At 37.6% G+C, this 13,932-nt stretch overlaps 2 protein-coding genes across 2 annotated transcripts in view; one reads left to right on the forward strand and one right to left on the reverse strand.

Annotated features, from left to right (window-relative positions):
• The first annotated feature begins 454 nt into the window (after positions 1-454).
• chpfb (chondroitin polymerizing factor b) lies at positions 455-11,366 on the forward strand. The gene is made up of 4 exons (XM_052558990.1): positions 455-903; positions 1,984-2,551; positions 5,910-6,092; positions 8,345-11,366. The coding sequence occupies exons 1-4, from the start codon at positions 602-604 to the stop codon at positions 9,605-9,607; spliced, it is 2,316 nt and encodes a 771-aa protein (XP_052414950.1). The 5' UTR covers positions 455-601; the 3' UTR covers positions 9,608-11,366.
• A 1,233-nt stretch (positions 11,367-12,599) lies between these two features.
• The window catches only part of asic4b (acid-sensing (proton-gated) ion channel family member 4b), a 41,351-nt gene continuing 40,018 nt past the window's right edge, over positions 12,600-13,932 (reverse strand). The window contains exons 8-10 of the mRNA XM_052558992.1: positions 13,798-13,877; positions 13,516-13,695; positions 12,600-13,424 (exon numbers count right to left, since the gene is read on the reverse strand). Of these exons, the coding sequence (XP_052414952.1) occupies positions 13,323-13,424; positions 13,516-13,695; positions 13,798-13,877 (362 nt within the window). The 3' untranslated portion in view covers positions 12,600-13,322. The remainder of the gene's footprint in view (positions 13,425-13,515; positions 13,696-13,797; positions 13,878-13,932) is intronic.

Here is a 13,932-nt window from a genome sequence, read left to right on the forward strand (position 1 = left end):
GGCAATGTATTAGTATTATTAGTGCTTTTTATGTTAATATGAAAAGTTTATAATTTTTTCAACTATTTTTTTTAAATAATTTGTGTCTTCTTCTTTTTAATCAAATGTTTAAAATAAAACCTTAGGACGAGAGTTTATTTATTTAAAATTTATTTTTTACTGTGTGGGTGGGTGGGTGTGCCCTTGCCTAACGCGTCCACATGTAGGATTAGATCTCAAACTGAATGGTCGCCCTCTAGTGAGACAAAGAAAAATCATAAACTTTCCAGGTCAAACGCGGTTTCCTCGCAATATCCTAGGGAAAACGACCAAATTCGCTTTTACCCCTAAATTATAGCTGGAGTTAATGATAGGTTTGTTGCGGTTTCGCACATGGCGCCTCCCCCATCCATGCCTCTGTCGAATGGCAGTAATCAGCGCTTCGAATTTGCATTGACTGACGTCTGGTTAGTAAAGGGCGGAGCCCGGAGCGATGACACGTCAGAAGGCAACAGAGACATTCGCGTCTGTCTTTATAGGTGTGAAGAAAGAGAGCGACGCAATTCGTCAGCGGCGTTCTGCTAAAAGCATCTCTTCATTGTGCTGAGGAGCGACTGAAAGCATGAGACTAGCAATGTTAGTGTCTCTCATAAGGCCGACCGGGCCTATTATTGTGGGCATCTCTCTGGGATTCACTCTGAGTCTCCTCAGCGTCACCTGGGTGGATGAGTCCTGCGACTCTGACTGGATGGGAGCCGCCGATGAGATGCTCATAGGGCAGCCTAGGAGCTCGAAAGGAGCCCGTAAGCCTAGTTCGATATCCACTGGCACAAGTGACAATGGAAATGTCGAAGAGGACTTTGAGCCCAGAATAGTACCTTATAACAAGCCTGCCCAGGAAGGTCCTCCAAAGAAAGTTTTCAGGTAGGTGTAGCATCGAGCTCCACCAGTGATTTTATAGAGCGCTTCCAGACTGACGTCTATTTAAAGCGTGTATGAATGGTTGTGAGTAGTTTGCAAAAAAGAAATAAATAATAAAATAACATTAATAGTAGTAGTAGTAATAAAAATGATTTATTTTGTCTCTGCAAGAGGACTGCAGCTGAACTTAAGTTACCTGGTTTGTCTTTTACGCACAAAAGAGGGAACATTTTACTAGGGCGAATGCTATTTAAAGAGCAAATACTCTAATCTTGCCCCTTGACCTCTAGAAGCTGATGCGGCCTAATGATGTCATAAGGTCACCTAAAGCATGCTGTCAGTCACAGATCTGAGGTTTAGTAATCTGAACTACTCTGAGAGGGTCAACAAATCAGCATCATCCTTAAAGATTTGCAGAAACAAAACAATAATAATAATAAAAAAAGTTTAATATAGAAACTAACCTTTCCGCTAAAACAAAACATACAATGATGTCTGCAGATTCAGAAGCCAGAAAAACCAAATACTTTTTGTGTGGAATAAATAAATAGTTGCCTCTCAACATTTTTTGGCAATATGTCAAAGATTTAACCTAAGAGAATAAGAAAAAAATAAATGGTAGGCTTACACATAATCAATTTTGTAACACATAATCTAAGCACATTTTTTTATTAAGTGCATAAATATGTAAATGTATTTGTAGGATACATAGCATGAAATGTATGTTATTTTTATTATATTTTAGTATATATTTATTTTTTACTAGGGCTGTGTCATATGGTTTCAGATTTTGGTTTGTCCTATCACTTCGAGCTGTCATATGGAAAGAACTGCATGAAAAGTATTTTGGGTTTCATGGGAAAAAAAAATCAGTTTTAAATGATATGGGTAAATAATGACACAACTGCTGCCTATTTTAGACTTCTGTGTGTGGTATTAAATGAAAGGTTGGGTTGGTTTATTTAACCCACTGACACATCAAACCCAGCTGTACTTGTGACTTCATAAATCAACTCTGCTGTGATTTTTTTTTTTTTTTTACTCTTCATGTTATTATTTTATCCTAAATCTTTCTCTCTCCAGAGCCAAGTATGCCAGCACAGAGCTTGGAATTCGTGAACGTCTCTTTGTCTCTGTATTTACCTCCAAAACCACCTTAAGCACTTTAGCTGTGGCCATCAACCGGACCCTTAACCACCACCTGGATGGCCGGCTCATCTTCTTTACAGGCTCTCGCAATCGTAAACTACCTAATGGAATGTTTGTGGTGGCCCATGTTGATGAGCGTCCAGTTCCAAACATGTTTCAATCCGTCCGATATCTTCTAGAGCATCACATTGCGGATTACGATTGGTTCTTCTTCGTCCAGGATGACACCTACACACAGCCAGAAAGGCTGAAGACCTTAGTAAGCCACCTGAGCATGGACCTTCAGCTTTACATGGGCCACCCTGGAGAGTTCATTGGAGGTGAAACCCAGGGGAGGTACTGTCACAGTGGACCAGGGTTTCTACTATCCCGTGCTCTACTTCTGAAGCTCCAGCCTTTCTTGGAGCAGTGCAGGACTGATATTGTAAGCACCAGACCTGATGAGTGGCTCGGTCGCTGTATCATTGATCATGCTGGCATAAGTTGCGTGGAGGAATATGAGGTAAGAGGTAATAATTTACTTGAACTCAAATTTGGGTTATGACATCTATGCAGTATTTTCATGAGCATTTAGAATCAAAAATTCTGTCATCATGTACTCATCCTCATGCTTTTGTGGAACACAAATGCAGATACTGTATATTAGACATACATAAGGGTGATTAAATGATAACAGAATTTAAATCTTTAAGCCCAGTCTTGAAAACAATCCAGAGCAAACAATTGAAAGCAACAAAAAAAATAAAAATAAAAAAAATTGCTGAAAAATTACTGACCCGCCAGCCATCCAAGACATAGATGAGTTTGTTTCTTCATTGGAACATATTTGTTGAAACTTAGCATTACATCACAGTAATGGATCCTCTACAGTGAATGGGTGCCGTCAGCTGCTAAAAACATCACAATAATCCACAATTATTCCCACAACTTCAGATTCCAGTCTATCAATGAATGCCTTGTGAAGTGAAAAGCTGAGTGTTTGTAAGAGATATCCATCAAGCGATTTTAACTTTAAACTGTTGCATCTGGCCAAAATACTATAATAGCATCCATAATCCATAATAATGCTTCTATCGCCTGTTGTTTTGTGAATTATTATGATGTTTTTATCAGCTGTTTGAACTCTCAAATGTTTTCTTATGAAGAAAAAACTCATCTACATCTTAGATAGCCTGAGGGTAAGTGAATTTGCAGCATTTAAATTTTTTATTTTTATTTAATTGTATTATTCCTTTAACTAAATTGAAAATAAATCCCCAGCATATTACATTTTCAGCCCGAGACACTGGGATAGACTTTAGCATAGGACAAACAGTTTTGGAAAATGCATGGATGGAAATTATTCTAAACATTTGGGGTGAACTATTCCTATAACTTTTGTTCTGTTTAGTTCATTCTTGTTTGTCATCCTTAAATAAATGCACTAAATCACAACTCCAGGATCATTTCTGCATCTGGTTATTCCCTGTATTCACAAAAACAGTTACATTTCTCGTATCATGAGATTCAAATTAGGCACAAGCTAAAATAGTATCTATCCCAGGGCAAATGTGGCTGAGAGAGCTGTGTGCCGAAATTAACTGAAAGGAGGGAGGGTTGGGGGGCTCAGAGCCTGAACTATGTACAGATCATCTTTGGCAAACTCTAAAAACAGGCCTGTGTTGATAAAGTGGACTTTTCATGTAGCTGGTTTCCCTTAGTTGGCAATGTTTATGCTGGTCACAAATGACTACATTTTTCACCTAGGGTCTCTAGTTTCGACAGGAAACCACATTACCCAAGGGTCCATGCTTTATTGAGAGGGTTTGCTGTTATATATTGAGGGGCTCAATGCAACAGGGAGGCCAAATAATCAATAGTTCACAGTATTTTGAAAATTCTGAGGCAGGTACATTGATATACTCAAACAAGCTCACAGTCATGTGAAAATGTTCTGCATATGTTCAAAACATGTCCTGCACGTAACACATACCAGAGACCATATAGAATATACATGTCCTTGGTCAAATGGTGTAAGTGTGATAAGAGACAGTATGTGAGTTGATGTGTTAAATGGGATTAAATGTGAGTGATGGCTTCTGGCCTATTTAAGTGCTTTGGCATAGAGGGGATGGAACACCGTAATAGGCTGATCTGATTTGATTCCGGTTTTCTGCATGACTTACACTGCAGATATGCATGACCCGTTTGGGGTCAGTAATTTATTATTATTATTTTTTAAAGAAATTAATACATCTATACAGCAAGGATGCATGAAATATATCAAAACTGACATTAAGAATTTTGTAAATGACTATATTTGTAAATAAATGCTGATATAGTTTAAGTAATGTTGTTTTAATTTTCCATTATCAAAAATCTTAAAAAATGTATCACTTTGCAGCATAGCTGTGTTCAACATTGATTATAAATGCACTAAATCAGCATATTAAAATGACAGAAAAAATAGATTAATGGCTGCTGAAAATTGTGCTTTGCTATCACAGAAATAAATAATATGTTAAAAATAGTTTTATTTATTTATTTAAAGTTATTTTAGATTGGAATAACATCTAACTGTATTAACGTTTTACTGTATTTTTGTATTCTGTATTCTGTATTTTCAAACGCTAGTGAAGGTACTCTGAACCACATGTCTCATACAAAATACATCTGTAACTCATTGACAAAGGATTCATGTTACAGGGACACAAAAATATAACCTTGCATTAGTGTACTGTAAATGCAGTCAGAAATGCTGCAAAGTTGCTGTTGGTTTTTTTACTTTTTAAACAAATTTTCAATAGCTATTTTTATGTCAAGAAAATCTAAATTAATTGTAAGTTAATGCGAAAATAAATAAATATATATATATTTATTATATTATTTTTTATTATATTATTTATTATTATTATTTATTATAATATTTAATATTTGTAGATTAATTGCTGTGGAATGGAAATCAATTAGTGGTTTTAATCTTTTGGAATCAAAACAGTTCCCCCACCCCACATTGTAGCTTTCATTGGTCAACTCAGTTACGCAGTCACCTGTCAAGAAAAGTTCAGACTTAAGTTTAGACTTCAGAAAAATCATGGATGGATCCATTTGTTTCAAACACTAATGGTTTCTATCAGGATGTGCTTCCAAGGTTAGGGGTTAGTTTTTGTTTTAGTGTTGTGTAGACAATCACATTATGCATTGGAAGCAGATAAAGCTAAATGTTTATCACTTATTAAAAAAAAACATTAAAAAGCTAAAACTGTAATAAAAAATAAATAATTATTCCTGCAAGTGGTAAAAAAATCCACAAATATCCTACATTTCTTTTACGATCCACAGAGAAACCAAAAACACTGTCTCTCATTAGGTGAGCTATCAGTCTCATGCTGAGGAAACATATCATTAGACTGTGTTTAGGACAGTCTGCTTGTTCAGATTTGGACCTTTTGAATGTAAAAATCAGTGACCTGAACATAAAGCATCAGTAATTCACACAGACCTGAACATGCTGTTTGGATCCAGCATAAAACAAGTGAGTGTCCAGAAACCTGGATTACTTTAATGGAATGATGTACTTCTTCTGCTGCTGAGCCACAAAGTAAATGACTTCCTGTTCTCGGCAGGGCAGCTGCAGACCTGCTGCGATTTGTGCAGTTAATTAGCATGATTACAGCAAGACATTAAACAGCATTACTGCAAATTGCAAAGGTCTGCTGACTAGAGCTGACCAGAATTAACCTGGAGGTGCAGTCTATGAAACTATGACCACATTCTTGTTACAGTGCCAGATGTTGAGGCATGTGAAAAACACAATACATATAAATAAATGTATGTAAAATAATATATTCTGATCTAATATTAATCTTGCTTTACCGCAGGCCCTGAATTATAATTATTTTACAATGGAAAACAATATGGACCTTTCCAGACCGGAGAATGATGGATTCCAGAATGCTCTCACTGTTCATCCTGTGACCAGTGCAGAACTTATGTATCGTCTGCACAAACATTTCACAGAAATAGAACTGCAGAAGACCTATGAAGAGATTGAAAAACTACAGGTTAGATTTTAAAGTTCTCTACAACAACAATATAACTTACTTTAGCACTGCTCTTTTAGCTCTTTATTTTGTACACAATGCATGACATTTCTTTAACGTAGCTTACAAAAGCTATCAAAACCAGCCTCTGTACTTTTCTAAATGCATACTTTTTGAATGCATGCTACTGTACATTACTTTGAGCTTGTCACTGCAGTACCCCCACAGGTACATCTGTCTACCTTATCACTAAAACCCACCATAAAGCAGTGGTTCTATTCTTTTTTTAACTCAAATGCCCCACACTTTTCACAACAATATTAAAATGTATGGAGTTATTTTTGTGTCTTTTTTTTCCATTTAATCAAACATATTGTGTTTCAGAGCACAGTTTAATTACAAAAATAAAGTCATTGATAACAAAACTCTTTGCATTGCAAACAAAGGCTCTCTTTCCTTTAAGTAGTTCCCACACTTTTCATTATGCACCCATATATTTTGCTTCCTGTTCTTCTTCCTGTTTTGTATCGGTCTAAAATCTTTATTTGTGAGTTGAAAAGTTTTGAAACTGGCATTTTAGTGTGTTCTAAAGAAGATCATGACATTAGACAATGACGTGTTGTTCTTCTCACTACAACCTCGCTCTCTGTTCGGGACGGTGCAGTGGGTGTGACCAAATTAGTGCACAAAGCGAAAGTGATCAATAGAAAAAGGTCTTTCATTCTGGTGCATAGTTGCCACCCACTAAGATGCTGTTTCACTCACAAGCAGACTTTTCAACAGATTTTACCAAAATAAAATGACAGCAGAACAGAGAGCAAAATGTGGCGGTGTGTAATGAAAAGTGTGGGAACTGTATAAAGGAAAGAGACAGTAAAACATTATATAAAGGAGAAGAAATATATTACTAAATATTTTAGTTGTTTTGTTATCTTGAACCCCCTTGAAAGTTTGCTGAGGCCCCCTGGTTGAAAACCACTGATCTAAAGGGTACTAAACTCTACCTTAAAGCAGCGGTTCTCAATTCCAGTCCTCGCGACCCCCAGCTCTGCACATTTTTTGTTTCTCGTATCCCTTCAGATGTTTGTTCTATTTGACTGTAAGTGCCCTGCAAAGTGGGCATCACAGGATATCCCACCATGATTCCAGTTCGAAGCGAGCGTGTATGTTCCATATTAAGGTCATTAAAGTGTAGGAAATTTAAATTGTATTTGTTTACCGAGGTGTATGATGTCACACTTGTCTGTGTGTGAAGACGACTGACCATGTCAGTTCATGCACAGAGCTCACTTATAGCAAGCTGATTATCCGAATCAGGTGTATTCACAAAGTGAGACTTACAAAATGTGCAGAGCAGGGGGTCGCGAGGACTGGAATTGAGAACCACTGACCTACTCTAAAGTAACACTCCATATTTTCCAACTGCCCTAGAGTTAAACAGTTGAGTTTTACCGGTTTTTAATAAATTCAGCCGATCTCTGGCTCTGGCGGTAGTACTTTTAGCTTCGCTTAGCATAGATCATTGAATCTGATTAGACTATTAGCATCTCGCTCAAACATGACCAAAGAGTTTCTGTATTTTTCCTATTTAAAACTTTACTATTCTGTAGTTACATCGTGTAATAAAGACTGACAGAAATTTTTTTTTTTTAGGCCGATATGGCTGGGAACTATACTCTCATTCCAGCGTAATAATCAAGGTACCTCAGCAACTACACAAACTAGCAGGGGACTATTTTCAGGCACTGCATAATATCATTGCACCCCTGGTATGGCAGCAAAGTTCTTTGATTATTACGCCGGAATGAGACTATAAATCCTAGCCATATCACCCTAGAAAATTGCAACTTTTAATTTTCCGTCTGTCTTTATTACACAATGTAACTACAGACTAGTCAAGTTTTAAATAGGAAAATATATAAACTCTTTGGTCATTCTTTGAGCAAGATGCTAATGGTCTAATCAGATTAAATGATCTATGCTAAGCTAAGCTAAAAGTGCCACCGCCAGACCCAGAGATCGGCTGAATGGATTAAAAAACGATAAAACTCAAATGTTTAACTCCAGGGGAGTTGGAAGATGGGCCTATTTTTTAAAAAAAGTTGAGTGTTTCTTTAATATACTTAACAAACTATAAAATGCACGTTTTAAGATTATTGAAAGGCATGAAGGTGTACTGTCCCAGTGACGAGCCTTTTTTCCTAAAGATATAGTGTCATGTTTGTTTTTATGGTTTTTGTCAGCTTTTCATGAATCTTGCTTTTCACCCTTAGTCTGAGATAAAGAATGTCAGTGAATTAGCGGTGGATGGAAACAAGAGTGCCTTGTGGCCCATCGGCATCACACCTCCCTTTGAACCCAAGAGTCGCTTTGAGGTACTGCGTTGGGACTACTTTACAGAAGATAACTTTTTCTCCTGTGTGGACGGTGCTCCTAAATGCCAGCTCAATGGAGCCGATCGTGATGATGTGACTGACGTCATCAAGGTCGCTGTTGAAGAGCTCAACAAAAAATACAACCCTTTTGTACAGCTGAGCGCTCCGCGGCTGGTGAACGGTTACAGGCGCTTGGACCATACACGAGGGATGGAGTACACCTTGGACCTGCAGTTACAAGCCACTACTGAGTCTGGTCACCAGAAATCTATGACACTCCGTGTACACCTTGTGCGACCTCTCGGCCAAGTAGAGATTATCCCCATGCCTTATGTCACAGAGGCAACACGAGTCCATGTCCTCTTGCCCCTAACCAGTTATGACTCCCATGCAGCGCTGCGCTTCTTGGATCACTGTTCCTCCAACTTGTTTGAGACTAGTGAGAATGCAGTTCTTAACTTCCTGTTCACCTACGAACCCGCCGAGGCCCAAAAAGTGAGTACAAATGACGTCTTTGCAGAAGTCAAGGCTAAGATCACTTCCGTCGAGCACAGATATCCCAGCGTGAAGGTGTCTTGGATCAGCATAAAGACAGAAAGTCCGGGTCTCCTGCGGATCCTTGATATTGTATCTAGGAAGCACCCGGTGGAAACACTCTTCCTCCTGGTCACCGTTGACACTGTGCTCAACTCCGAGTTCTTGAATCGCTGTCGTATGAATGCCATCAGCGGCTGGCAGGCTTTCTTTCCCATCCATTTCCAAGAATTTGACCCCAGAGTGGCTTATCCAAACCAGGTTCCTCCTGCCTCACCAGACCTGGTCAAGGAAGTGGGTCACTTTGACCGCTACACCTTTGAAGAGGCGTGTTTCTACAACTCTGACTACATGTCCTCTCGCACACGGATGTCTGGGGATTTGCAGGAGAATGAAGAGCTGCTGGAGAGCCTGGATCTTTATGACGTGTTTGTGCAGTATTCGGGGCTGCACGTGTTCCGTGCTGTCGAGCCTGCTTTGCGGCAGGCGTACCGCAACCGGACCTGCGATCCTCGGTTAAGTGAGGACGTGTTCCAACGCTGCCTTCAGAGCAATCTGAAGAGCCAGGGGTCACGTTCCCAGCTAGCCATGCTGATATTTGAACAAGAGCCAAGTAACAGCACCTGAGGAGCTTCCGAAGCAGCAACAGTGGGGTAACTTTAGACTGGCTGACCGCTAACAGCACTCCTTGTGCATTTTAACATCTGTCAACCAGTTCTTTAGTAAAAGCTATTTGATTATCTTACTGAAACCAAAGAGAAATGTTCTGAAAGGAACATTCTGAGAGATTTGACCAGAAATCTATTTTTGTGAGCACTTGACTTACAATTGTTAATGCACTACAAAACAATTCTTTCACTGTGCTTTTCTGAGTAATTAAAAATTTGTATTGTGGCATGTTTCATCTCGCTGCCCCATTAGGATGAATTACCGATGTTTTTTTTTTATTACTTATTGGTAAATGTAATTTACCTTACAGACTGGTGGAGTTAAGCCCAAAGAATACTTCAGTTCTGGCAGATGCTAGCATATGGTACAGCCAAACTCCATAGGCTTTCAAAGTATAGGCCTACTTAATTTGATAGCATGCGTGAACATCTTAACTTTGTCCTGTATCCGCGCTATCTCCCCCCCCCCCCCACAGAAATGATGACTGATGTAAAAAATGTCTTTGTACTTACACTACTTAAACTAGAGTTGCGGGTATCTCTTAACTTCCTCACACAAGCTTTGGTCAGTGCAGGCATCTGCTGTTTTTGCCTTCTCAAGTTGTTTGTTATTGCTGTTGATCTGGCTCAGTGTTGCCAGGTTTTCATAACAAGTCCTCCCAAATCCAACTCAAAATTAGCCCAAAACTAGCCCAATCGTGTTCCAGAGGGGATAAAGTACACATTTTTTGGCGGGGTTCCTCTGGTAAAATTCACATTCCAGGGGCTAAATATCACGTTATTGTGGTCACTTCAACCCACGGACATGAAAAACAACCCACTGCAACAGTGTTAAAGTAAACTAACACTGTATCTTTAACTTTTTTGTTAAACTGTGAAACAAATTGCCCAGGTCAGTGTTGTTACCTTGTGGGCAAACTAATATTTAAAAAACGAATCTGCAAAGTAAGCGTACAGAGTAAACGTGGTTAGAAATATCTGCCAGCATACATAGTGCAGATTCTAGTGTGTAACAGCCAAGTTCTGTAAGTAAAAAGTCTCCATGGGGAAATAGAGTTTGACGATAACTTTTCAACCTTTATAAAGCGTCTTTTCAAATTTTAATCATGTGGAATTGCCTGAATTTGTGCTGAAAACCACATTGTCCATGTGTTTATATTTTTGTCCTATTTTCAAATACATTTAGTATCAAATTATTTTTATTTTTTTTTCAAATGTTTGTAATGTTGGAATTCAACCTGAAGTTGTTTTGGTTTGTTCATGGTCTAGAGCCTTACCAATTTTTTTTTTTTTTTTATCCAATTGGGAAAAATCTAGACCTGTCTATATATGATGAAATTTATTTTCAGGCACACTGTGTGTATATATATATATATATATATATATATATATATATATATGTATATATAGCATGTTTCCCTTCCCAAACCAGAACAGCACAAACCCCACCCACAGCCAATTCTACAAATGTATTCATTGTAATCCATCCATTATATTTATAAATTCTGAACTCAATCTATGAAGTCTTTTCGAAGGTTTTGTGCTTAATTGTTTTAGGGGAAAAAATTATTGCCTACAAAAATACAAGTATTTGAGTAAAAACAAAGTATACTTGGGGCTAGTGATGGAGCTGGGAAAGAGAACTTGAATAGATTGTTGTTGTTTTTTTCAGTAATTGTAGTGGAAGGATTTGCTTTGCATTTTTATTGTGTCTGCAGCTGAGGGAAGAGAGGATAAAGTATGTTTACAACAATACTGGACAGTTCAGAAAGGGTGAATGTATAAAGCTATTTCCACAATGTATTTTGCATTATTGCAGTTTTCTGAATCCACCCATGTTAGAAATACATTCCAGTATTCCACCCACACTTCCCTTTCCCGTGAGCTGTGGCTGTCTGGGACAACATAACTATATTGTCCATGTAAAGTTCTGTTCCTTTAAATCTGCTCCTTCACAGTGAAATGCTTCTCAGCTATGCAATCAACAAACAAATGAACAAAAACTTTTTTCTTGTTGTTTTGCACATAAACCACACATTTAAGAATATTTATAATGTCCAAATGATGCTTACGTGGTTTCTGTGTTTTTTCCTTCCTTATTTTTGATTTTTTTTTTTTTTTTTTTTAACAAAAAGATGTTTTCGAGCAGAGTACCAGGTGTTGGGCTCAGTGGAACTGACATGCTGTAATGAGATTATAGATTTAGTGCACCACACTACAGATGTTTAAAGTGTGCACCATTCAGCTGCTAACAGAAATGGTTACAGACGAAGAGCTTAAGATGCTCTAATTCTATTTGTAAATGTAGGTGACAGTACATTTTCATAATTATTATTATTATGTGATCACACAACCTATTTGCTCACAACTTGGATAACAGTCATTATCACACTCATGTGATATTTTGTTAAAAAAAACAACAACTTTTTATTCACCAAATACTTCCACATTAATTTCTGAATTGCATGATTCCATATAACCTTTCTACCCTTGAATTTCCACTGTTATTGAGATACCATGACTTGACCATGACAAGTTTATACAAAACGGTGTTGATAAAACATAATAGGTGTTTGTGATTTAGTTTTATGCCCACTAGATGGCAGTAAAAGCAGTTTTTTCCCTACTTGAAATACTGTCCTCATGTACAAGGTTAATTGTGGAAATTAAGAAGTATCTGGCTCGTCTCTAATACATAATTCAAGACATGAAATTATAAAAAAGCTGATAACTCATCGTGGATTTAGGGTTTAGACAGTTTTGTTTCATCTGTAGTCATTATAACTGTGTTCTATAGTCCTTTCAAACTGATTTTATTATTATTTTAGATTTATGTGGAGACGGAAATGATGGATATTCAGCAAAATGTTACTAAAAATTGACATGTGTTTGTATTTGAATACAAAATAAATATCACCTCTACATTTTTACATACATTTAAAGAATATTAGTTGTGTTTTTATTGTATTTTATTTATTTTTTACTAAAGATGAATTTTAAGCAGACAGTGTGCTCTAGTGTGGTGTTTTTTATGTTTCAATCCTAGAGACAGACTGTTTCATTATAAGGACCACAGCACAATGGAGAAGTTACATAAGGCTGAAAAAGAACATAACACCTACTCACAGAGAAACGAGTGGTATATTTAAGCTGTTCTTCTACTGAGAAGTTTCATTATGTTATTAAGAAATGCGAAAAGGTGAAATGGCGCAAGCACTGTACATTACCATAGGAAGAACCACACAGAAACCAACTTTTTTTCTGCACTAACATGGTTGCTTCGTCTCTTATAACTTCCATTTAGTTCATATTTGTCCTGTCAAATAAGTAATTTATGTGAAATGCAACATTCTGTCCGAATCTGATCCTCGCAGGTCCTTTCTTCTTTGAAATCTATGATGGGTCCATCCAGATGGGAAAAAAATCTACAAGAGCACATGTGAAACACATTGTGTGGTTTCTTCATCTGGTATTGACTTGAACAATGGGAACAGTGACGGTGTGACTGGTTTGAGCCGGTTTCACATGAGGTCCTGGATTAGGCTTTGCTTTGGCTGTAGCTTTTATAAGTGAAAAAAAAATGAAATTTGTATTTCAGTTTACAGGGTCCATTCAGGATCTCAATGTCAAGTACTGTGATATGAAAAATAAATACAGAGAAGAAGAGGCGTCCCTTAACAAGCAAAGTCCTGCTGTACGACTGCTTGTGCATTGTGATGATTTGGTAATATTGAAGTTGGATGTGCACTGTGTGGTTGAGCCACTTCATTAGCTGCCTGTTGACAAACGAATCGCATGATGTGGATCATCAGTTATTAGGTTCAATGCATAAAAGCCATCAAAAAAATCACTGTTTCTCTGACTCACCTTGACTTTGACTTCTTCAAATCTGACTGTAGCAATAGTTCCGGCTGCCAGCTGAGCTTTCAGGTTCTGTTCTCGCAGGTTCTTTGTTCTCTGGATCTGCTCTTGGATCAAGTTCCGTTGGTTCTGTTGTTTCTGACTCTTTTTTGGTTTCAGGAATTGCTTGATTTTGTATTTGGCCACCTAAAGAGATAAAGATCAAAAGCAGACTGAAAAGATGAGAGGTCGTGTGCGTATTATGATTGTGTGTTTATGTGAATGTCTTTCGCAATGAACTGAAGATACCTCATAGATATAGTCAAGTATTTCCAGTATAGTAAGAATACTGGCCCCAATGAATAGCCCCATCTGTCCACCAATATCTCCTGAAAATGGAAACCAAGCAATGATGAGATAAGTTAAAGATAAGTTATATAAAGA

Source organism: Carassius gibelio, chromosome B6 (genome assembly GCF_023724105.1).
Source record: "Carassius gibelio isolate Cgi1373 ecotype wild population from Czech Republic chromosome B6, carGib1.2-hapl.c, whole genome shotgun sequence".
In the NCBI taxonomy this organism is placed as follows: domain Eukaryota; kingdom Metazoa; phylum Chordata; class Actinopteri; order Cypriniformes; family Cyprinidae; genus Carassius; species Carassius gibelio.

Bases quoted from the DNA above. Each gene is read 5' to 3' on its own strand.
- chpfb (XM_052558990.1), top strand. From the start codon at position 602: ATGAGACTAGCAATGTTAGTGTCTCTCATAAGGCCGACCGGGCCTATT. The intron at 904-1,983 runs GTAGGTGTAGCA...TTCTCTCTCCAG, and splicing joins CCTCCAAAGAAAGTTTTCAG to AGCCAAGTATGCCAGCACAG. The intron at 2,552-5,909 runs GTAAGAGGTAAT...GCTTTACCGCAG, and splicing joins GTTGCGTGGAGGAATATGAG to GCCCTGAATTATAATTATTT.